At 43.2% G+C, this 25,785-nt stretch overlaps 1 protein-coding gene across 1 annotated transcript in view; it reads left to right on the forward strand.

Annotated features, from left to right (window-relative positions):
- LOC139390556 (gamma-aminobutyric acid receptor subunit alpha-2-like) overlaps positions 1–25,785 on the forward strand; it is a 57,005-nt gene that overhangs the window by 18,504 nt on the left and 12,716 nt on the right. The window contains exons 7-9 of the mRNA XM_071137758.1: positions 3,382–3,525; positions 13,117–13,269; positions 17,585–17,787. Coding sequence (XP_070993859.1) covers positions 3,382–3,525; positions 13,117–13,269; positions 17,585–17,787 — 500 coding nt within the window. The remainder of the gene's footprint in view (positions 1–3,381; positions 3,526–13,116; positions 13,270–17,584; positions 17,788–25,785) is intronic.

The following is a 25,785-nucleotide window of genomic DNA, read 5'->3' on the forward strand; positions in this document are numbered from 1 at the left end:
TACAGTGGGGCAAAAAAGTATTTAGTCAGCCACCAATTGTGCACGTTCTCCCACTTAAAAAGATGAGAGAGGCCTGTAACTTTCATCATAGGTACACTTCAACTATGACAGACAAAGTGAGAAGAAAAAAAATCCAGAAAATCACATTGTAGGATTTTTAATGAATTTATTTGCAAATTATGGTGGAAAATAAGTATTTGGTCAATAACAAAAGTTTATCTCAATACTTTGTTATATACCCTTTGTTGGCAATGACAGAGGTCAAACGTTTTCTGTAATTCTTCTTTTTTTAAGTCTTCTTTTTTGCGACTGCACTTGAAGAAACTTTCAAAGTTCTTGACATTTTTTGTATTGACTGACCTTCATGTCTTAAGGTAGTAATGGACTGCTGTTTCTCTTTGCTTATTTGAGCTGTTCTTGCCATAATATGGTCTTGGTCTTTTATCAAATAGGACTATCTTCTGTATACCATCCATACCTTGTCACAACACAACTGATTGGCTCAAACGCATTAAGAAGGAGAGAAATTCCACAAATTAACTTTTAACAAGGCACACCTCTTACCTGGAATGCATTCCAGGTGACTACCTCATGCAGATGGTTGAGAGAATGCTAAGCGTGTGCAATGCTGTCATCAAGGCAAAGGGTGGCTACTTTGAAGAATCTCAAATAGAAAATATATTTTGATTTGTTTAACACTTTTTTTGGTTACTACATGATTCCATATGTGTTATATCATAGTTTTGATGTCTTCACCATTATTCTACAATGTAGAAAAATAGTCAAAATAAAGAAAAACCCTGCAATGAGTACTGTGGGTGTCCAAACTTTTGACTGGTACTGTAGTTGCGGCCACCAGCTTTGAATGAATTACCACTGTGACCTTTGTTTTTGGTGTCAATCAGCGCGGCACCTTGCTCTCCTCCATGTCAACAACACCATCACATTTTGTAATTTCCAAGAGGCAGAATATAATTTCTTTACTTCACTTGATTTGAGCCTAAACCCTTTATAAAATCCCACACCATAACAAACAAACACGGGAACCAAGACCAGGAAAGTCACAAGGATAAGAATAGATTTTGGTTTGTGCTGCTACAAACTTCCGCCAGTTACAGCAAAATCATTGCATAACCACTGAGGGTGTTGAATTGTTTCGATAAACAAAACAAAGAAATGGGGCCAAATGCTTCAGCCCTTAAAAGCAACACAAAAAAAAGCTTAGTGAGTCAGTACGTGACATTGCATGTTGTGAAGTACACTGCAAGCCATCCCCTGGCTGTAAAATGTATGACCTATCAACCCTAAAAGCTCAAAGTATATGCCTGTGGGAGAGGGGGTTCTACTAAGCTAACATATGAAATAGTTTTAAAATGGTCATACCGTGGATCATTTAGCTATTAGATTTTTGTTATTGTAAGCCCCATGCAGGTATAAAAAAAAATATACAATTTGATACGATATTGAATTTGACCTTTACTGCTGTAGCCCATAGAAACTAATTGAATAACACATCCATAAATGGCAAAACAGAGAGTCAAAAAAAAATCTATCATAAATACGTTTTTTTTTAGTGTGTGTCCATACTGCCGTTCATTTTAGAAATCAGTATTGCGTTACATTGAGACACTTGTGGGTGTCCTCGAACAAACGGAGAACACCGTTGTGTTCGTAAGTGTCTCCCCTTTCCATAACGGACGCTGTAGACAGAAGTTGTCAAATTGGCGGTACCGACTTCAGACGAGTCCCGTGGGGCTTGTGGGACAAAGCGTTCAGACGCTGCAGACGTTCGTTTGTGAGAAGACCTATTTTTCAGGACGCCTCTTAGTCTGCCAAAACAGCACTGCAGCTCTGTCACTTTCCACTGCAGATGTGGAAGGTCGACATGGGTTCAATCCTGCACGTCCGCCTATCTCTAGCTTAAACAGACGGATTTTGATGGGGATTTTTGTGTTGTGTTTATTGATTGACGCATGGCTGCGTCAATCGACTATAGGGGGAAACTCATCCATTGCCAATAACCAATTAATAATACAAGCCTTGCTTTAAATGTCAAGATGAGTTAATATGTTAAGTGTTTTCATGGCGCAGCAAGACTCGCAGGGAGAGAGTATGATTCCCTAATGGCATTGATGAGTCACTGTCGATGTTTACTATATGAAATGTGTTGTCCTCTTGATATCTGTGTCTCTGTATTTAACACCCACGATAAGGAAGATGTGATGGTTTTGGCAGAGCTTCCTGCCAAAACCACCACATCTTGGCAGAGCTTCCTGCCAAAACCATCACATCTTCCTCATCGTGGGTGTTTTATACAGAGACACATATTAAGAGGACAATACATTTCTATATACACTGAGTATACCAAACATTAGGAACACCTGCCTAACATTGAGTTGCATGGGGCATGGACTCTACAAGGTGTTGAATGCGTTCCACAGGGATGCTGGCTCATGTTGATTCCAATGCTTCCCACAGTTGTGTCAAGTTGGCTGGTTGTCCTTTGGGTGGTGGACCATTCTTGACACACACGGGAAACTGTCGAGCAGCGTTGCAGTTCTTGACACAAACCAGAACCTTGACACCTACTACCATACCCCGTTCAAAGGCACTTAAATATTTTGTCTTGCCTGTTCATGCTCGGAATGGCACACATACACGATCCATGTCTCAATTGTCTCAAGTCCTTTTTTAAGCTGTCTCCTCCCCTTCACCTACACTGACTGAAGTGGATTTAACAAGTGACATCAGTAAGGGATCATAGCTTTTACCTGGTCAGTCTATGTCATGGAAAGAGCAGGTGTTCTTAATGTTTTGTATACTCATATACACAGTACCTATCAAAAGTTTGGACACACCTACCTACCTATTCAGGGGTTTTTCTATATATTTACTATTTTCTGCATTGTAGAATAATAGTGGAGATATCAAAACTGTGAAATAACACATATGGAATCATGTTGTAACCAAAAAAGTGTTAAACAAATCAAAATATATTTTAGATTTTAGATTATTTAAAGTAGCAACCCTTTGCCTTAATGACAGCTTTGCACACTCTTGAATGAGCAGGTGTCTAAACTTTTGACTGGTACTGTATGTATACACACGACTATGGTGTCATTTGGATCCTATATAATTTATACCAGGTGTTTATTTCTTAAGTCAATAGTCATTTTCTTTCAGTTGCCAAACAAAATGTACAAAAGTCATTGAGATAAGCATCTGGAGTAGCTTTTTCTGTCGGAAATTATACAACCCTTAAACAGTTCCGTGACTTCATAGACACTCTTCTATTAAATGATCAGAAATGACAATGAACCACTGCCCTATTTTCAAATGCCACACTGATGCTGTTACCCTTCACTCTCTCTGTGGTCTTAGATGCCTATACGATGTCAGAGGTAACTTACGTCTGGACCAGTAAACCCGCCGACTCTGTGGTGGTGGAAGGCGAGAGCTCCCGTTTGAACCAGTACGACCTGCTCGGCCAAACAGTGGGCCAAGAAACCATCAAGTCCAGCACAGGTAAACTCAGGATATTATCGTTTTTTTTTTTTTGTCGTTTTGGTACTATTTCCACAAGTATGTGGTACATTTTCACAACTCTTAGTACAAAACTCCAAACTGGCCAGGCGTGTGACGCAGCCATCCTTTCATTCGAAACCTGTCATTGCGCATTCATTTGGATTGTAAACATCACCACACAACCATTGTTTCAAAATATAAGTTCATTGTGAAATGTAATAAGAGTGTTGGTTTAATCCACAAAACACAACATAATGATATCTATTCAATTTATACGTTTTAACTACACGTTTATCCAATAGCAAACAATGCAAGATAGTACGTGTTTGAAATCATCCTTAGAAGTGTCGAAAGTAATATGCTACTGTACTGTAAATTACAGTAGATTTCACAGTTTTCACATACTGTACACTTAAATTACCCAACAAACTTACAGAATATCTATATTTCCCATAATATCTATCCAATGTGTAATCAAAGGTGTGATCAATGAGGACATCCTCTACTAATTCATGCAAAAAAAGAAAAAAGAAGATATTAAATAAAAAATGTAAATTAATCAAAATTAAACATAATGTTTAGCACACATTCATTTGCATCAAGCCTGTCTTAAACATTTGGCCATAAATTATCATCCACATCACAATGAATGTTCTCATTGTTCATGCACCATGGGAAAAAACTTTTTTGTATGGCGAATCCAAGCTTGACATTGGTCTGCACTGATCCATGGCCAGAAGGAGGGTCGCACACTCATGGGGATGGCTTTCATAAACCTTCCACCATGCTGAAAACAAATGAGAGTATGGGGGCAGGTATAGGGTCACGAATCGGGGAATTGGGGATGGGCCCGAAATCATGCCTGAACCACCTCTGCACGATGGAACCCGACAATGACATAGGTGACCCCTTCACCGTGACAGACCTGCTTAATTCAATTGAGAAACACAATGAGTTGTTCAGCGTTGTAGAATCCAAGTAATGGCCTACGTCCTACCACACCATCTTCAGAGATAGCGTCGCCAATGGAGATGTTTCCCCCACGTTGTCCAGGCACTTGGATGATCGCTCGTTGGACGATGAGGTTCCACCCACGGCGTCGAGTTTTGGCCAGGTTGAAGCCCGCTTCATCAACAAAGATATACTTGTGATGGTTCATAGCAGCGTCAAGCACCATCACCCTCTAAAAATATATTTTGGTTAGTTATTTTTATAGGATAGTTCCAATATGATATTGTGAAGTAGCATGTGCATTAATAGTAACAGTAATATGGTATATACCTGTACCTGAACATACTCGGCCCGCAGTTCTTTCACCCAGTCGTTGTTTCTCTCAAAAGGCACCAGGTAAATGTGTTTCATAGACACCTGGTGCCTCTTCAAAAGGCAGGCGATTGTTGGTGGGCTGATGGATGCCACATTGGCAAAGGTGTCATCATTCTCCTCAATGGCCTGCTTTATTTCAGACAGCCGTATGTCATTCCTGGCCCTCACTATTTCCACCACTGCCCACTCCTGCTGGTCAGTCAGCACACGGCCACAGCCACCACTATGGGGTCTTCTGTCAATTCTGATGGTAGAACAGAGTATACTGTCAATAGATCATACTGTAAGAATACTGTAATATGTTTTAGGAATTTACATGCATTACAAAATGTCATTTACTGTAAATGTCATGGTAAACCATAGTACATATCCTGCAGACTAAACAGTTTTCTTGGCGAAATGTTCTCATAATTGACGGTCGATCTTTTCAGATTGGGGTGAACTAATCTGGCAGCCTTTGCCGTGGTAAGGCCTCTGTTTACAACATGGTCAACGACGATGGCCCGGACTTCATTAGACACAACAGTTCCCTGTCCTCTGCCTCGCTCTCTCTGATGTCTACCTCTTTGACGGTGCCCATGCCCACCTCTTTGACCTCTTTGACAGGGCCCACGCCCATGTCTTTGACCCCTTTGATGGGGTCCATGCCCACCTCTTTGACCTCTTTGATGGGACCTATGTCCACCTCTGACGGGGCGCTTGTCCACAAGCTCTTTGATTTCTTCTTCTCCCTTGCTGTCTATCCTGCTCCATGTTAAAAGAAATCGCAAGTGTACACACACCGTGTGTATATGGTGGCCAATTGTGTTTACCACTATGTGAAATCAATTCGTGATATGAGTAGTCATTAGGTATGGTTATCATGTATCATACATGTCATTTAGATGTTTATACTTTACAAACACCCGTTTTGGTTACGAAATCCCCCAATTACATCTCACTCATCCCAAATAACCGCCTCTTTAGCAACCAAGGACTAGGCCTAGATTCTTATGAAATCCTACAAAGACCCCACTGTGGATAGGCCAAGTCTCCCCAAGAGTACTAGAAACCCAGGTTTCGAAACACTATTAATTGACCCAGCCTATGGATAACAGAGGCTGAAAGAATGTTCAGTCCCTGTCCTATCATACTGAAACAGTCCTCTCATGCCTGATGAGCTTATTTGTAAGAGCTGCGACTAGTCTGACTAGGGAACCAACTGCACAAAACAACAGCCGATTCCGCTTTGACTGTTGAAACAAGAGACTCTCCACTTTACTTTGGACCAATCGGACTACAAAGGCTTCGGAGACACAGGTGCGCAGCCTCCTACGAGAGGGGAACACTCCTGGTCTACTCTGTCGGTTTGAGAGGAAGCAGAAGCCCAGCTGTAGGAGCTGCCATTCACTCAGACACACAGGGGAGCGCCGTTCTGAAAGGAGGGCCGCCTCCTTATTCCTGAGCTGTACTGCTGCTGCTGGTCTTATTTTGGAGCCGTCGCAAGACACAAGAGGCGCCTTGTCTCACAAAAGTGCACCAGAGCGATAAATGGGGAAGAAATGCTGTGGTCTGGGCTGTGAAACAAACACACAGTAAAAAAAAGGGAAGGAAAAGTATGTGTATAGGAACAGATGGAGAAAAAAAAGCTGTCAACAAAGGGGTTGGAAGGGAGTCCTTAGCGTAAGGAGAGGCATTCGACAGTGACACACACTCCACCAAGAGGCAGACAGGCTCATTTTAGTTGTATGGCGAACAGGTTGTTTGTCAATATTGAGCATTGTGACCTTTCGCAATGCAGTTTTTCATCTGATTTTCGGGGTGTTACAAAATATGTGTATTACTGAGGGAAAGCAGAAGGCACCGTGGAATTATATATATTTTCTTATTACACTACATTTCTTGACTGTGCTCCACCATTGAAATAAAAGCAAAATATGCTAGGGAGATGTTGGCTGCTTTGAATAATGCCAAAAGCTCCTAGGAAAATATAGAATAATAGTTATTTATAGCCATAGAGAAGGCAGAGAGAAACCTCAGAGAAACCCAGAGAAATGCGGGATGCGCTCCAGCTATGTGGCATGGCATGGGATTGTCTTGTCACCATGACTTTGGCAGCAAAGCGGATCAATACGGTGGCCAATGTAGTGGTCTTCAATGATTAGTATCTGACCCCCTCTGCATGTCTCCGCATGCGTCTCTGGGGAGCACTCTCGTCACAAAAGTTATTGCATGTTTGAAACACTCTTGAGGACCTTCATGACCAGGTCAGTCTGGTTCTATGCAGCGTGGATCTGTTCTCCTCCTCTGTCATCCCTTCTTTTCCTCCTCCTTCCTTCCCTTCTGCTTCTTCTTCTTCTTCTTCTTCTTCTTCTTCTTCTTCTTCTTCTTCTTCCCCCTTCACTTAGACATCACACACTCCTGGGTTTAGTGCCACTATCCATTACTATCCATAAGTCTACATTCCAACAATGTAGAGAAAATTACTGTTGGATGTTTTAACATTCAATGGGAATTTCTAATCATTTTTCATTGAGGAGAAAGCCCTACGATCCCAACTAAATGATTCAGTCATATGCCACTGGTCTGAAAGTGCAGTGCTTAAAAGATTGAATTCCTGGGCTTAAGTGGCACTAAGAGCGTTGTCCAAGTGAAATACGGAGGAGCCCCCCGTCACTGAATCCCTTCGTTTTACTATCCCCTACATATTTGTGTAACGGTTTTCCGTATGAGATGGAGAGTCGGACCAAAATGCAGCGTGTCTATTGCAATCCATGTTTAATGAAGAAACACACTAAACACAAACACTACCAAAACAATAAACTTAACGAAAACCGAAACAGCCTATACTTGTGTAACCTAACACAGAAACAATGACATCAGGACACTAAGGACAATCACCCACAAACACACAGTGAAACCCAGGCTACCTAAATATGGTTCCCAATCAGAGACAATGACTAACACCTGCCTCTGATTGAGAACCATATCAGGCCAGACATAGAAATAGACAAACAAGACATCCAACATAGAATGCCCACCCAGTTCACGTCCTGACCAACACTAAAACAAGGAAAACACACACGAACGATGGTCAGAACGTGACAGTACCCCCCCTCCAAGGTGCGGACTCCGGACGCACAACTTAAACCTATAGGGGAGGGTGTGGGTGGGCATCTGTCCGCGGTGGCGGCTCTGGCGCTGGACGTGGACCCCACTCCATAATAGTCTTTGTCCACCTCCTTAGCGTCCCTAGATAGGTGACCCTCCTAAGAGACAGCTCGGGACAGAGGGGAAGCTCGGAACAGAAGGACAGCTCGGGACAGAGGTAGCTCGGGACTGATGGGTAGCTCAGCACTGAGAGGAAGCTCAGCACTGAGAGGAAGCTCAGGCAGGTGGTTGGATCCGGCAGATCCTGGCTGGCTGGCGGTTCTGGAAGTGTCTGGTCGACTGGCAGATCTGGAAGAGTCTGGTCGACTGGCAGATCTGGAAGAGTCTGGTCGACTGGCAGATCTGGAAGAGTCTGGTCGACTGGCAGATCTGGATGAGTCTGGTCGACTGGCAGATCTGGAAGATTCTGGTCGACTGGCAGATCTGGAAGAGTCTGGTCGACTGGCAGATCTGGAAGAGTCCGGTCGACTGGCAGATCTGGAAGAGTCCGGTCGACTGGCAGCTCTGGCTGCTCCATGCTGACTGGCTGCTCCATGATGACTGGCAGCTCTGGCTGCTCCATGCTGACTGGCTGCTCCATGCTGACTGGCTGCTCCATGCTGACTGGCAGCTCTGGCTGCTCCATGCTGACTGGCTGCTCTGGCTGCTCCATGCTGACTGGCTGCTCCATGCTGACTGGCTGCTCTGGCTGCTCCATGCTGACTGGCGGCCCTGGCTGCTCCATGCTGACTGGCGGCCCTGGCTGCTCCATGCTGACTGGCGGCCCTGGCTGCTCCATGCTGACTGGCGGCCCTGGCTGCTCCATGCTGACTGGCGGCCCTGGCTGCTCCATACTGACTGGCGGCCCTGGCTGCTCCATGCTAACTGGCAGCTCTGGCGGCTCCTTGCAGACTGGCAGCTCTGGCGGCTCCTTGCAGACTGGCAGCTCTGGCGGCTCCTTGCAGACTGGCAGCTTTGGCGGCATCCTGCAGACAGGCAGCTCTGGCGGCTCCTTGCAGACTGGCAGCTCCTTGCAGACTGGCAGCTCTATGCAGACTGGCAGCTCCTTGCAGACTGGCAGCTCCTTGCAGACTGGCAGCTCCTTGCAGACTGGCAGCTCTATGCAGACTGGCAGCTCCTTGCAAACTGGCAGCTCTATGCAGACTGGCAGTTCTGAACAGGCGGGAGACTCCGGCAGCGCTGTAGAGAAGGAGGGCTCCGACAGCGCTGGACAGGCGAGGCGCACTGTAGGCCTGATGCGTGGTGCTGGCACTGGTGGTACTGGGCCGAGGACACGCACAGGAAGTCTGGTGCGGGGAGCTGCTACCGGAGGGCTGGGGTGTGGAGGTGGTACTGGAAAGACCGGACCGTGCAGGCGCACTGGAGCTCTTGAGCACCGAGCCTGCCCAACCTTACCTGGTTGAATGCTCACGGTCGCCCTGCCAGTGCAGCGTGGTGGAATAGCCCGCACTGGGCTATGCAGGCGAACCGGAGACACCGAGCGCAAGGCTGGTGCCATGTAAGCCGGCCCAAGGAGACGCACTGGGGACCAGATGCGTAGAGCCGGCTTCATGGCATTAGGCTCGACGCTCAATCTAGCCCGGCCGACACGCGGAGCTGGAATATACCGCACCGGGCTATGCACCCGCACTGGAGACACCGTGCGCACCACTGCATAACACGGTGCCTGTCCGGTCTCTCTAGCCCCCCGGTAAGCACAGGGAGTCTGCCCAGGTCTCCTACCTGGCGTAGCCATACTCCCTGTTAGCCCCCCCCCCAAGAAATTTTTGGGGCTGCCTCTCAGGCTTCCATCCGCTACGTCGTGCTGCCTCCTCATATCTGCGCCTCTCAGCTTTCGCCGCCTCCAGTTCTTCTTTGGGGCGGCGATATTCTCCTGGCTGAGCCCAGGGTCCTCTTCCTTCTAATTCGTCCTCCCATGTCCATACCTCCTCTTTGGGCTGCTCCTGTTGCCTCTTCTCCTGCTGCACCTTTAGGCGGCTACACTCCCCTGGTTTAGCCCAGGGTCCTCTCCCGTCGAGGATTTCCTCCCATGTCCAGAAATCCTTATTGCGCATCTCCTCGCGCTGCTCCTGCCTGTTGACACGCTGCTTGGTCCTTTTGTTGTGGGTGATTGTTCCTGTCTATGTGTTTTCACCAGATAGGCTGTTTAGGTTTTCGTTACGTTCTTTATTTTTGTAGTGTTTGTATTGATTCTTGTTTTACGTTTGTTTATTAAAACATGGATCGAAATCTACTCGCTGCATTTTGGTCCGACTCTACTTCTCATATAGAAAACCGTTACAATTTGCTGATTGTGTTTAAATTAATCATTCATTAGTACCGTGTCAGTGTGTAGTCTACCGTTGCGGTAAACTAGGTCGTTTGGCACGACTACCTGTACTCTGAGGCTTGAGTGTGAGGGATATCTTGCATCGGGCCACAAACATAACAGCTAAATTGTTTTAGAAAATCATTTAATTTAGTTGTGTTCTTATTTTACATTGAGTCACAGAGAGGACATGGGGTGTTTTCCAAAGCAAATGAGTGGACCAGAAATGACAAAATAACTCAAAGTTGATATCAAATCAAATCAAATGTATTTGTCAGATACACATGGTTAGCAGATGTTAATGCGAGTGTAGCGAAATGCTTGTGCTTCTAGTTCCGACAATGCAGTAATAACCAACGAGTAATCTAACCTAACAATTCCAAAACTACTACCTTATACACACAAGTGTAAAGGGATAAAGAATATGTACATAAAGATATATGAATGAGTGATGGTACAGAACGGCATAGGCAAGATGCAGTAGATGGTATCGAGTACAGTATATACATATGAGATGAATAATGTAGGGTATGTAAACATTATATTAAGCAGCATTGTTTAAAGTGGCTAGTGATATATTTTCCATCAGTTTCCATCAATTCCCATTATTAAAGTGGCTGGAGTTGAGTCAGTGTGTTAGCAGCAGCCACTCAATGTTAGTGGTGGCTGTTTAACAGTCTGATGGCCTTGAGATAGAAGCTGTTTTTCAGTCTCTCGGTCCCTGCTTTGATGCACCTGTACTGACCTCGCCTTCTGGATGATAGCGGGGTGAACAGGCAGTGGCTCGGGTGGTTGTTGTCCTTGATGATCTTTATGGCCTTCCTGTGACATCGAGTGGTGTAGGCGTCCTGGAGGGCAGGTAGTTTGCCCCCGGTGATGCGTTGTGCAGACCTCAATACCCTCTGGAGAGCCTTACGGTTGTGGGCGGAGCAGTTGCCGTACCAGGCGGTGATATAGCCCGACAGGATGCTCTCGATTGTGCATCTGTAGAAGTTTGTGAGTGCTTTTGGTGACAAGCCTAATTTCTTCAGCCTCCTGAGGTTGAAGAGCCGCTGCTGCGCCTTCTTCACGATGCTGCCTGTGTGGGTGGACCAATTCAGTTTGTCTGTGATGTGTACGCCGAGGAACTTAAAACTTACTACCCTCTCCACAACTGTCCCATCGATGTGGATAGGGGGGTGCTCCCTCTGCTGTTTCCTGAAGTCCACAATCATCTCCTTAGTTTTGTTGACGTTAAGTGTGAGGTTATTTTCCTGAACATTTGAACGAATTCATGAAAATGTGCATCTCAAATGGAGGTGTGCTGGCGTCATCAGTGCCGACAGGAGGCTGAAGCTATCTAGAATCAGGCTCTCCATCTTCATTTACACCAACAGAGGGCTATGTCAGCGCTGCCCTATGTCTCCTGCCTGATTCTGTAATGAGGGATGTATTGCTCATCTGCTGGGAAGGCATCCTTCCCCTGGTCTACTCCATTCCCCATCAAATGTGGCTGACTTAACAAGCTATAGGGGAAGGCAGGCTAGCTACCTCCCATCTGCCTCTTTAGAACAGTGCAAGTCCCTCACCACCACCGTCTCCAGGACACCACCGGGTTTGGAGGGTGAGATTAGTATCTTCAGTATTTCCCATCCTTGGTGGCCTAGGATCTTAGTATCCGGCTGATGATATCCTCCCCAAGCTGAGGCCAGGTAGTGAAGTCCACACACCACCACCCACACCCCGTTGGGCAGAAGACCAACAGCCCAATCTGTGGTTTTCATCTTCAGCCAGGGGTGAAGGGTGAGATCCATGTCTCTTGCACTGCCAACCCTGGCCGTGGCAGAAGTGTTACATACATACCTCCATCCACCTCTGAGGACATTGCTTTTGAAGATGCACATTTTGTCTGATAGGCTGATGTTCTTAGCTCTCCATACTGGTCTTAACATGGTGATCACGTCGCTCATGGAATTGCCATCCTTGGTCATCTTTTACCCAAGATAAATGAACTTGTCCACCTCTTCCACAGCAGGGTTGTTGATGTTGGTTTTGGTGATCACCATAATGGTTTTTGTCTTTTGAATGTTGATGTTGAGTCCTGCTATTTGTGCGGTCTGCCAACTTCTGAGTTTTTGCCTGCAAGTCCTGATGTCAACTTGCAAGAATAGCGAGATCACCTGCATAGGCCAGATCGTCAAGCACTTAGTCAAGTGTCCATATGATCCCACGTTTTCCACCCGTTGTGGAAATCATTAAGACTCCCTCTAAATGGGTGTAAAGCAGGCAATACTGTAAGTGCTCTTGAATAACAGGGATACAAAATATTTTGCGATTAGCCAGAAACATAAATCACGTTTTCCTTCTGCCAAGTGGCAGTATCAAGGCCTTTATTGCAGAATCACAACAAATGAGATATATTTCTCTGTTCTGTTGCCATGGGTAACACGCATCTTTCTCTACTCATCTCTAATCTTGGGTTCTTTTTTAGATATTCTCCCATTACAAGTCGTGCATGCTGTTGCGTCATTGGCATTATTTAATGTCCTCGGATGCGCTTTAGTTTTCAGATGCGGTTATACAGTCACCATGTGCAATGCTTAATTCAATTGGCCTTGTTTGAAATTTGAAAAGTACACCATTTTTCTAACATTGCATATCAAACCTAAAGTATCCACATCCATATTATTATGAATTTGCATAGTGATAAATGTGAACTGGTGAAAAATATATGTATAATTGTACTTGAATTGATATGGTTACCCTTTAAAGAGTGGTACTCTAGTTTGGGCAGTATAAGTTAATAAAGCACTCTTTTCTCTCTACAGGCGAATACACTGTCATGACGGCACATTTCCATTTGAAGAGGAAGATTGGTTACTTTGTGATACAGACCTATCTACCATGCATCATGACTGTCATCCTCTCCCAAGTGTCCTTCTGGCTGAACAGAGAGTCCGTGCCAGCTAGGACTGTGTTTGGTGAGTATGGGGCCACCTATCCTGCTTTGATGTCAAAGGGAGATATGCACAAAGGTTTGAGAGGATTTGTGTGTACCCCTTTTGCTCTATCCATATCTCTCCTGCTTTCTCCCACCATTTTTTTACACTACTTACTCTTTCTCTCCTCCTCTCTGTCTTATTTTGGCTTGGTCCTGCATTGGTGACATAGTAGTGGCAAGTTATCATGTCATGCAGACCGCCTAATTGCAGTTCAGTGTTGCTCTGTGGTGCCAGGAGCCTTGAAGATGTGCCCTGTGTGTCCGTTTGCCTGTTTTCCGACCCACTCTGCGGTATAGCTGTTTGTATTACTGTGTAATGAATGAGCAACACTTGTTCCAATCCTGTGCGACAGCCTGAAAAGCCAAGTGAGTGTTTGTTCTGCCATAGCAAGGTAATTGAATTTAGTGCTAGGGGCCAAGAGGAGGGCTAGCTTAATAGTGTGATCAGAACTTAGCCTGTTTACGAAAAGCAGGGGGTTGTTTGGTAGCCAATGCCAGACCCCATCAAAAATAGGCATTTTCTTTTCAGGACAACCAGGGATACAGGTAGAACACAAAACAATTTGACATAAACAGTTGCATTCATGAGTTTTATTGACAAATGTCAATAAAACAAAATAAGGCCTGCCAAAGCAAAAACCTGATTACAATTAATTTATAGGAATTCTCTATGTACAGAAATGGTTTGATCAGTAAGAAATTAATATTCAACTTGTCAGTGACAACTGTGTGGAGTTTGTGACAGCAACTATGTGAGTTTATTACAGTAGTATAGACACTTTATCCCAGGATTTCATATGATCGTCTATGTAGAAAAACACCTGACCTTCTAATGACTCTTGTGTAGCTTGTGAGCTTCATAGAGCAAAACATGTTACAAGTGGGTGTTCCTGAGAGTCTTAGCTTTTAATAGTTTGAAGCTCAAACCATTCTGATGCTACAGACGATTTTGTAAAAAATAAATAAAAAAGACCCAGCCCCTTCGGGATCCGCCCTCGTCTCACAAACACCGCTCAAGTTCAGCTCCACGTTAATCAGAAGAAAAAGACAAATCCAATGGTGAATGTAGCTCAAATACAAAGTTTAGAAGTGGTTAGAAGTCCTAAATCACGCTGGCGCAACGGTGGGGCCTCATTGGGTTAATATTCCCCCGTGGGCTACATAGACTGCAGAAATATCCTCTGTACACCTGGGCAGACATTGATGGACAGATTTGATTTGGTCATTTGAAAACATGTACAGCACAGTCATATCACTGCAGAGATGATTATCATTCACACATGATAAACACAATATATTATATAAAGAATAAGCACATTACACAATAAAGTCAGCAACTTCTGGTGTGAATAACCTTTCTGAATGAATCATGCAAACAGAGCAAGCAACTTTTGACTGAAGATGGCAATTAAAAATGTACTCTGGAGCTGTATGACTCTAAAGGCCACATAACTCCAACTAGTGAAAAAAATAGGTTCATTTTAGCAGTTACTGTATGATAAGTATCATGTTTTCTGCTTAATACAAATTATACATACAAATAATTTTACAAGTAACCTTTTTTTTAAATCCCGTTTATGGTGGAATGTCTGTTCCAGGCTTTACTGGTAGATTGGTTTGGTAATACTGAAGGGAGGCTGTGCTAGCCTGGCATACACTTTTGAGGGTGTTAGTACTGTATGTTAGTGTGTAGGTAGCACCGCCAACAACCATCCTGATGTGTTCACGGTAGAATGGGACATGGTTGTGTAACCAGCTTTAAAGGATCAGGACATTTCTAGATAGGATTGGGTTTGCTCTGAAAAGGGGGAGTTGGTTGGTTTATTATTCTCTGTGTCCCTTTAAGCCTCCTCGTATTTCAGTGCCACAGATAGTATACCCTCGGCAAAGTGGGCAGCGAATTCATGTTTTTCTGCAGATAAGAAAAAAATTGGTTAAAGAAATTCAAGCGTTTATTCTCAACCTTAGTTATAAAAATACAATTTGAGTAAATACAGGCTCATCTCTTATTTGCAGAGACAATGTTTTTACTTCATGTTTGATGTAAATCGCATCCAGGCACATTTTTTGCGATTTCACTTGTTTTTGAGAAACTTACCCCAACCACCGATTCACTTTTTCATCCTCGTTGTGCAGTAAAGGGGGCTCTGAAAAAGCTTGAATAAATGCTCCAAAAACGCCCAAATGTGTCTTTTTATAAATGGAAAAGCTCTCAGTATAGTGATGCAGGTCTTTAGATGTTGTACACGTAAAATGTGACCGACCATCTCATGTAGAAACATGTAAAATTGTGATTTTTAAATTGGATAAAAGTAGAGACTTTTAGAGCTACAAAATGGAATGTCATACTCTACAGTCCGCACACCGGACGCTCTGGCCGATGAGTAGGGTTGATCCGAACGTTGATCCGGCAGTCAAGCACCCAAGCTAACTGGCTAACCATTTTACTCGCCCTAGCAGAGCTGGTTAGGCTGTTTTCATGTTATCCAGAGCGTTGGTGACTGTAACTGTGCTGCTGGCAACAATTTAATTATGCTTTTTGCCAACGTTTGCTGATATCGGCCATATTCAAAGGGTGTTGAGCATTTGTAAATTCATCAGTTATTCTGCGCTCTCTGGTACACTCAGACGAGAGTGCTCTGAAATCGGAGAAGATGGCCAGGCTGAATTTACAAACGCACCCAAAATGGTTACTTGTATAGTGGAGTCTTTTGTTAAGGAATCTAGCTAGCTAGCTAGCTAGCTATGTAAACAATGAAGCATAATCCCAACTCACGACGTTACTACCTTGCATGAAATCTAGAATCGGATTCCTGTTTCGCAACAAAGCATTGTTCACTCATTCTGCCAAACATACCCTTGTAAAACTGACTATCCTACCAATCCTTGACTTCGGCGATGTCATTTACAAAATAGCCTCCAACACTCTACTCAGCAAATTGGATGCAGTCTTTCACAGTGCCATCAGTTTTGTCACCAAAGAACCATATACTACCCACCACTGCGACCTGTCTGCTCTCGTTGGCTGGCCCTCGCTTCATAGTCATCACCAAACCCACTGACTCCAGGTCATCGATAAGTCTTTGCTAGGTAAAGCCCCGCCTTATCTCAGCTCACTGGTCACCATAGCAGCACCCACCCGTAGCACGCGCTCCAGCAGGTATATTTCACTGGTCACCCCCAAAGCCAAATCCTCATTTGGCCGCCTTTCCTTCCAGTTCTCTGCTGCCAATGACTGGAACGAATTGCAAAAATCACTGAAGTGGATACTCATATCTCCTTCACTAGCTTTAAGCACCAGCTGTCAGAGCAGCTCACAGATCACTGCACCTGTACATAGCCCATCTGTAAACAGCCCATCTATCTACCTCATCCCCATACTGTATTTATTTATTTATTTTGCTCCTTTACAACCCAGTATCTCTACTTGCACATCCATCTTCTGCACATCTATCACTCCAGTGTTTAATTGCTAAATTGTAATTCTTTCGTCACTATGGCCTATTTATTGCCTTATCTTACCTCATTTGCATACACTGTATATAGACTTTTTTCTCTATTGTGTTATTGACTGTATGTTTGTTTATTCCATGTGTAACTCTGTGTTGTTGTTTGTGTTGCACTGCTTTGCTTTATCTTGGCCAGGTTGCAGTTGTAAATGAGAACTTGTTCTCAACTAGCCTACCTGGTTAAATAAAGGTGAAATAAAAATTCAAATGAATCTGCAAGGAGCTATCCAGCCAGGTTCAATGTTAGCTAGCTAAGCAAATGGCTCTGAGATATGAATAATAAGGTCATACACGTAATGTTAGCTAGCGAGCCAGCCAGCGAATGTTAGCTAGCTAACTAGGTAAACAATGAACCATAATGACAACTCATGACATTACTACCCTGCATTAATCTGCAGGTAGCTAACCAACCAGGTTCAATGTTAGCTTGCTCAAATATGTACCTACATTTACATATCAGCCAGGACGCACACTGGCTAACTAGTGAGGAAAACACAGGAGCTGGAGATCGCCCAGCATGCTCTGCTCCACTTCACAGGTGTGCGGAGCTACAGCTCTGATATGATGAACTTCGATTTATTCTACAGCACTATGATAACTACTATTTCTCCACAGCTTTTTGTACAAGATGTTACATAAAATAGTTTTTACTATACGCCTACTCTTCTTTGCTAACCAGAATGTAATTACTTGGCTGTACATGGTATCTGTAGATAAGGTACTTAAAATGATTGAATTATAATCTAAGGAAACTGACCACACTGAAACTGTTTGCTGTTCCCCTAGGTGTAACCACTGTGCTGACAATGACCACCCTGAGTATAAGTGCTCGTAACTCCCTCCCCAAGGTGGCATACGCCACGGCCATGGACTGGTTCATCGCTGTCTGCTACGCCTTTGTCTTCTCCGCCCTCATTGAGTTTGCCACCGTCAACTACTTCACAAAGCGCGGCTGGGCCTGGGATGGGAAGAGCATTGTGAATGACAAGGTAATGGAAGCATATCCCCCTCTGATTGCCTGACATGCAGCATTTTCAGAGAGAATCCATAGTGATCTTTTTGTTTTGATGGGGCCCAACCCATTTCCATATGATATCCAACCAGAGGGCCTCAGAATGTGTTGTGTTTGCATCAGCATTCAGGTCGTTCCCTGTGCGGCAGCCACAGGGAATACAGGAGCTCGAAGACCATGTGCATATGAACGGATTTACGTAATGAATGTATAAACACACATATAGTTGCCTACAACCATACAGATCAGAGAAAACAATATGGTGATACAAACACAGAAGGTCACAGGCTTTTTTAAAACTTTCTGTTCAGGGAGGGATAGTAAATTGGGACCCCATGAAGCATAGCCAGGTTAAATGGGTTGAGATTACAGAAAATAACATATGGAGAGGGAAACTGTGAGAGTCATACAGTGAAAAAGACTATCTGTGTGGGAAGATCAGTTTGAAGTGAATCAGACTTTGTGGGGGTAATAAACATTTGCTGTGACACACTTTGCGTCAGTTCATTAGTTAGACACCACAAAAAAACTAAAAAGTTAAGTGGAACGGTTGGGACTGAGTTTGAATAAGTCCTTCAGAATGTCCGTATTCATCTTTAAAAAAGCATATATATTTAAATATACTGGATATTTCAGTGCTCATTCAAAGTAATAAAAGTAAATGAAAATACATATCATATAATACTTTTGATCAGAGAATCACTAACCATGTACCGCTAACCTACAGTATGACAGCTGAATTGATTGGGAAATTACAGTGGCTAGGTCGGTAGAATGGAAAGCAGCATTTCGTGAGTGATTCCCAACTGGGCACAGACGTCAATTCAACTTCTATTCCATGTTGGTTCAATGAAATTTCAATGAAATGTCGTGGAAACAACGTTGATTCAACCAGTGTGTGCCCAGTGAGTCCTCACAAAACCTAAACAAAAAATTTGATTTGGAGATTTTCACGAAATGTAATGAATAGAAGAGTCCTTCAGAAGAAGGATTGTTTACATATACTGGACATTTGTATCTAAAAGCATAATTGAAAAATTATTATCAAAGTTGGCATATTTACTCAGCCTGCTTTAGGACTCCATAGGTGCTACAAAGCATATTATGCATAATATGAGTAGTATTTTGATTCCAATAACTTTTGTTTTATATTAATGTAGGAATATTGAAAAAGATAAACGTGAATTTTGAAAATATACAAATGCTGATTTGTAAAATTGTTTCTGTCCCAACAAAAAAAAAACATTTTGGTGACCAAAAGTTGTAAGTTCTTTCGAGCAATCTATTACTCAACATTTTTAAACGTGTATTTTTCCATATATAGACAAGCCCTGTGTTTGAATAAAATTAACTAAATGCATTGAGCTTGTCTGATGCTTTAAGCTTACAGTTTGATGTCTCATGAGGGTGCCAGAGATCTAGATAACCATAAAAAATGTATTTAAAAAATAACTTTAACCTGACCCAACTCTTCTCCTCCCTCTCGTGCTGGCTTTCGCAAATTCTGCCATTAATCCCCTGAAGTTTCTGGTAATAGGCTACCTGAAGAGTTCGTAGCCTTTCTCATTTGGAATGGCAATTTATCTTACCATTTATTTTAAAAAATGGATTGTACTTTTACCCCTTTTTTTCCCTAATTGTAGTTAGTCTTGTCCAATCACTGAAATTTCCCTTACGTATTCGGGAGAGGCGAGGTCGAGAGCCGTGCGCCCTCCGAAACACGACCCTGCCAAGCCACACTGCTTCTCGAAACTCTGCTTGCTTAATCCGGAGGAAACACTGTCCAGCTGGCGACCGAAGTCAGCTTGCAGGCGACCGGCCCACCACAAGGAGTCGTTAGAGCGCGATGGGACAAGGAAATCACAGCCGGCTAAAGCCTCCCCTAACCCGGACAACACTGGGCCAATTGTGCGCCACATCATGGGTCTCCCGGTCACAGCCAGCTGTGACACAGTCTGGGATAGAACACCACTGTGCCACTCGGGAGGCCCCTTATCTTACCATTTCTACCGATCTGCGTGCCAGTTATGGTTTTCGTATGCACATTTTCGTGAAACAGTTTAATTTAATTAATAATAACTCTTCATATCTCAAAATCATTGTCATGTGGTTAATCAAAACATGCAACATTGTATGAAGTATTCTGGACCCTCAGAGATTCCTTCACCAGTGAGCTCGGGACAGACACAGTTGTAGGCAATTTGCACAAGGGATAAGAAGCAGTGCTTGGCTTGGGCAGGAGCTCACCGGAGCTGAGTACCGGCACCTCTAATGTTCTACTGCTTGAGCTCCTGTTCCTCTTATAGAATATTAGTTCAATAGTATTGTGGAGCTCCTGCACCTACATATAAACAGTACTAGCACCCAAAATGAGTACCGGAACCTATTTCAATCCAAGTCTAGCACTGATAAGAAGCTTATTTTATGACGTGTCCACTGGATCAGAGCATGACATTTTTCCCTTTCATGCTGTGGTTATCGAAAGGGAGAGAGCTGGAATGATTTTTCAAATACATTGAGGAACTATTATAATTCTCAATGGATGTAAAAACAGACGTTGTTTGCTTGCTGTTTGAGGTGAAGAAAACATTACTTTGAGAAGCTCCACAGATCATTAGTGGTGGTGTGTTAAGCCAATCAGACATACTATCAGATCCCCAAATGAACACATTTATATGCCTACATTTGCAAGCAGGCCAGGTAGCCTATAGGTCTACTTCTATGCATGCGTGTCCTTACTCAACATTGACAGGAGCGCTCCAAACTAAAGACAATGACTAAATTGACAGAACTCTTAAATGGAATTAAATAAACAAAAACAAGTTTTTCACAACTGTAGTATAGGTTGTGCACTCTGCAAACAATGTGTGCACTCAGACAATGAGAACAGGAAGACTGGAATAATCATATTGAATGTATTAAAATAAATAACCGTAACCAAAGTAACAAACATTGTACATTAAAAATTATAAGAATTAATGGTAAATGTACTACTAGCGATATATGTCATGGGAAATTGATATACACTAACAATCAAACACAAGCAATTCACACAATTAAGTTATGAAACAGTGAATGTGCACAAATTGGCAGGAGACAGTGCATTCTGGAGAGAGAGTGCATTGTGCATCTGGGCGCACGGTCAATCCGACCTCTGCATTGGCCATGCAGCATTTACGGTGATATGGCCTCAGCAGAAGTCAGGGCATTCATACTTCTTGAGCTTCGCGGAGCATTGCAGTGCTGTTGTCAAGGAAGTGAGTTTGTGTTTCTACAGGATGTAGATGTCAATGCAGAGCTATACGGTGCCCTCCACATTGTTACAACATTTGGGAGGCACATGGCGATGAAGTACAGAGGTTGAGTTGGCCTCTGGAGGCACACCCTCCATATGGAGCCTGCGACCACATTTTAGAATCAGGCATAAATTGGCTTTTAGTCTACGCCTCAGCAAGATGGGCGCAAATAAAAATATATATTTGTTACTGCTCGACTAAAACAAATCTTTGTCGACCAACAGCCTAATGACCAAACAATCAAACAATCGACCAGTCGACTAATTGGGGTGATCCCAAACAATTCCATTGATTTTACTGAGTTACAGCTCATATGAGGAAATCAGACAATTTAAATGAATTCATTAGGCCCTAATCTATGGATTTCACGATTGGGAATGCAGATGTGTGTCAGGCTTGTGCGTACTTGTGGTGAAGTCAGGTGCAGGAGAGCAGAGAATTGTGAACAGGCGCACACTTTATTTCGGCAGGAGAGAGATACAGTCGGACGCAGCTGCGTCAAAAACCTCCAGCCTACAAGGCAAAGTGTAAAGCGCGCAAAACAGTCACAAAACGGTCAAAAAACATCAAATGTATAGCAGTACAAACAAGCTTTGTGTAATAACACGGAAAACCGAACGCTAGCCTAGTGCGTACAAAAACACGTAACACACGAAGACATGAGGGGTAACAGAGGAATAAATACATGTAGTGTGATTGGGAATGAAAACCAGGTGTGCAGGGAACAGGACAAAACAAATGGAAATGAAAAAATGGAGTGGCGATGGCTAGAAAGCCGGTGACGCCGCCCGAAACTTCTGACCCACTGGGAATGTGATGAAAGAAATAAAAGCTGAAATAAATCATTCTCTCTACTATTATTCTGACATTTCGCATTCTTAAAGTGGTGATCCTAACTGACCTAAAACAGGGATTTTGTACTGGGATTAAATGTCAGGGATTGTGAAAACTGAGTTTAAATGTATTTGGCTAAGGTGTATGTATGTGGCAGAGGCAACTGCAGTAGAGACTAGGGAACAGCCCTTGCTTTAACCCCTATTCGGGCGGGATTCGATTTACTGGGGGTGGTCAGGTAATGCAATTATGTGCACAAGCGCAAAACACCACATCTGTCATTTTAGTCACGTCCGAATCTGCCATGTCGGTAATTTGTACATGCAGGAGAGTAACAATTCCAGCCAGAATAACCTACAGTTTTTTGGGTGAACTCCAAGGTCCTCTGATAAATAATACTAGTACCGTGCGAATCGACATCCCTATGTTTTGAGAGAAATATTGGAGTTTGACAGGTGATGCTCATGGTTTGAGCAAGAAAACAATAACTGATTCGTTAAATTGAACGAAGTGAATGTTTTTGTTCATATATTTTGTGGGTGTGAATTGAATATTGCCAAATGCATCAGTAATTTTTGCGCCTATTTAATGTAACCCCTTGCTGTTAATATATTGCAAACAGCATACACTTAGCCTTAAAACGCATCTCAAATGCAAGTGCACTGTTTAGCTCACATCTGAAGGTTGGGGGGCATTTGGGACGTATACTACGGATTGCTAAAATATCCTAATGATTATGATCACACTTTCTCAATTCAAATGTTATGGCAACACTATACCAAAGATGGATCGGTATGGTTTAGAAACTTGGGAACCAAGTTCAAGTTATCCGTGTAGCCCTGCTATTGCCTGGACTTGTTAAAATATTTTCACGGCGAGACAATAACTTCCAGGCTTCCGTCATAACTGTCAATTCCTTGGGAAAAAAATTAAGAATTGCTGTTTGTAAAAAACTAATCCCATCCGAATCGTCCTCTGGAATAACGGACGTCTGGGGTAATAAATACATAACCAACGTTCTCTAGTAATTCTAGTCCCATGCGAATAGGGTTTAGCCTGTCTAAGAAAATTGAGGAGAGAGCAAACCCCAATTTAATTAGGTCTGTAATCAATAGCCTAACTGTTAAATGTGCCTGGATTTATAAATCATCCATATATATCTACAGAAATAAGACAAATCGTGCTTATGTTGCCTGTTTGAGTGTTTGTTTAATAGCCTGCTGATTCCGTGAGCACCGACCCTCAAGCAACTGAAAAATGTCAGATAAAGCTATTTCACAGATTTGGCTGTTTTGAATCTTTGCTATGCTGTAATAAAGGCTTTAGAATTGTTTTCCATTAGAACAGACTGGATTAATTTATAATGCATTTAGTGTTGTTTACACTGTTACAAACAGGCAGAAAAAAATATATTGTAATCTAACAGCACCTGTTTCTTATACATATGCACGCAACTCTCACTCCTATACCCTCCTTTTTCTTGATCTCCTTATTTTGTTATTATTACAATTATTCTTATGATCATCATTATAACAATAAGTAATGTCGTTATCATTAGTGGGCTTTGTATGGTTTCCTTGTATAACCACCAGCTGTAGGCCCAAGAGCACCTTACCGTGTCCTATATTTCAAAATAACCAATTTATTGATGTGATTATGATATGCTATAGGTCAGGCCCTATTGGTCACATGCATACGATGCTTACATGTTTCACGTAGAGAGAGCAAGGGTTGAGGGAATATTCAGCGCAAACAGCGCAATAAAACACTTGTGGGGCCTTTTCGCTGCAGTAGGGTGGAGATCGAGACAACATGCCACACAGGCACTTGCTGTCATTTTTGTTAACACAGTGTGACCATTGGGCTCTTTCTTTTTTTTTTTACCCCTTGTTCTCCCCAATTTTCGTGATATCCAAATTGGTAGTTACAGTCTTGTCGCATCACTGCAACTCCCGTACGGACTCAGGAGAAGCGAAGGTCAAGAGCCGTACGTCCTCAGAAAACACGACCACGCCAAGCCACATTGCTTCTTGGCACAATGCTTGCTTAACCCGGAATCCAACCGCAAGAACGTGTCGGAGGAAACACTGTACACCTGGCGACCGTGTAAGTGTGCATGTGCCTGTCCCACCACAGGAGTTGCTAGAGCGCGATGGAACAAGAACATCCCCAGCCGGCCAAACCCTCCCCTAACCCGGACGGCGCTGGGTCAATTGTGCGCCGCCTCATGGTTCTACTGGTCAAGGCCAGCTGCGACATCGGGCTCTTTCTTGAGTCATTTGTGTTTTAATTGTTTAATCAAACAGTGTGCTTCAAGCATCAAACAAGCTCAGTACATATGTAGTTGGTTTTATTCAAACACATAGGGAATGTCTGTCTATATATGGAAAAATAAGTTTCAACATTTCAAACAAGATTTTTGTTGCTATTGGGGACAGCCCTAAAATGTATGTACAGTACATCCCTGTTAGTGAGTATTTCTCCTTTGCCAATATAATCCATCTACCTGACAGGTGTGGCATATCAAGAAGCTGATTAAACAGCATGATCATTGCAAAGGTGCACCTTGTGCTGGGGACAATAAAAGGTGACTCTAAAATGTGTGGTTTCATCACACAACACAATGCCACAGATGTCTCAAGTTGAGGGAGTGTGCAATTGGCATGCTGACTGCAGGAATGTCCACCAGAGCTGTTGCCAGAGAATTGAATATTCATTTCTCTACCATAAGCCGCCTCCACCGTTGTTTTAGAGAATTTGGCAGTACGTCCAACCAGCCTCACAACGACAGACCACGTTTAACCACACCAGCCCAGGAACTCCACATCCGGCTTCTTCACCTGCGGGATCGTCTGAGACTAGCCACCCTGACAGCTGATGAAACTGTGGGTTTGGCAACTGAAAAATGTCTGAACAAACTGTCAGAAACTGTCTCAGGGAAGCTTATCTGCGTGCTCGTCATCCTCACCAGGGTCTTGACCTGACAGCAGTTCAGCGTCGTAACCAACTTTAGTGGGCAAATGCTCACCTGTGATGGTCACTGGCATGCTGGAGAAGTTTGCTCTTCACGGATGAATGGTGAGTTAAGCTATGGGCAGCCATAAGCTACGGACAATGAACACAATTGCATTTTAGCGATAACGATTTGAATGCATAGAGATACCGTGACGAGATTCTGAGGCCCATTGTCATGCCATTCATCCGCCGCCATCACCTCATGTTTCAGCGTGATAATGCACAGCCCCATGTCGCAAGGATCTGTACACAATTCCTAGAAGCTGAAAATGTTCCAGTTCTTCCATGACCTGTGTCATGTCATGTCTTTGGCATTATTAAAGTGAAGACTGTTATTTTATCAAATCAATTCTCTGTAATTATTATTACGTGATTCAACTAATCATGTAAATGTAATTAACTAGGAAGTTGGGGCACCAAGGAAAATCTTCAGATTACAAAGTTATAATTTTCCTAATATAACTTTTCAGATATTTTAACATCTGATCAATTAGTCTTCTAGTTAATTAATTCTTCTTTACCTCACGTTAGTCTTATTCCAAACGTCGTAAATTGTTGGTTATCTGCACGAACCCAGTCTTTGCTATGAATCATCCATATATCAATTGTCTTAATCATTTATTTCCTAACTAACTAAATATCACAGAAATGCATAACAAACAAACAAACAGAAGGTATGGTTACAAGGAAATTATAGGGGATGTGCCCTAGTGGGCTAAACCGGTATGGAGGCTTGGTAGACAAAAGGACTGAGAAGGGCGCAAAAGACAAAATACACTACACAGTTGATAATTAAAATAATTTAAATGCTCATCCTTTGCACATGAACG

This window comes from Oncorhynchus clarkii, chromosome 31 (assembly GCF_045791955.1).
Source record: "Oncorhynchus clarkii lewisi isolate Uvic-CL-2024 chromosome 31, UVic_Ocla_1.0, whole genome shotgun sequence".
Taxonomy (NCBI): Eukaryota; Metazoa; Chordata; class Actinopteri; order Salmoniformes; family Salmonidae; genus Oncorhynchus; species Oncorhynchus clarkii.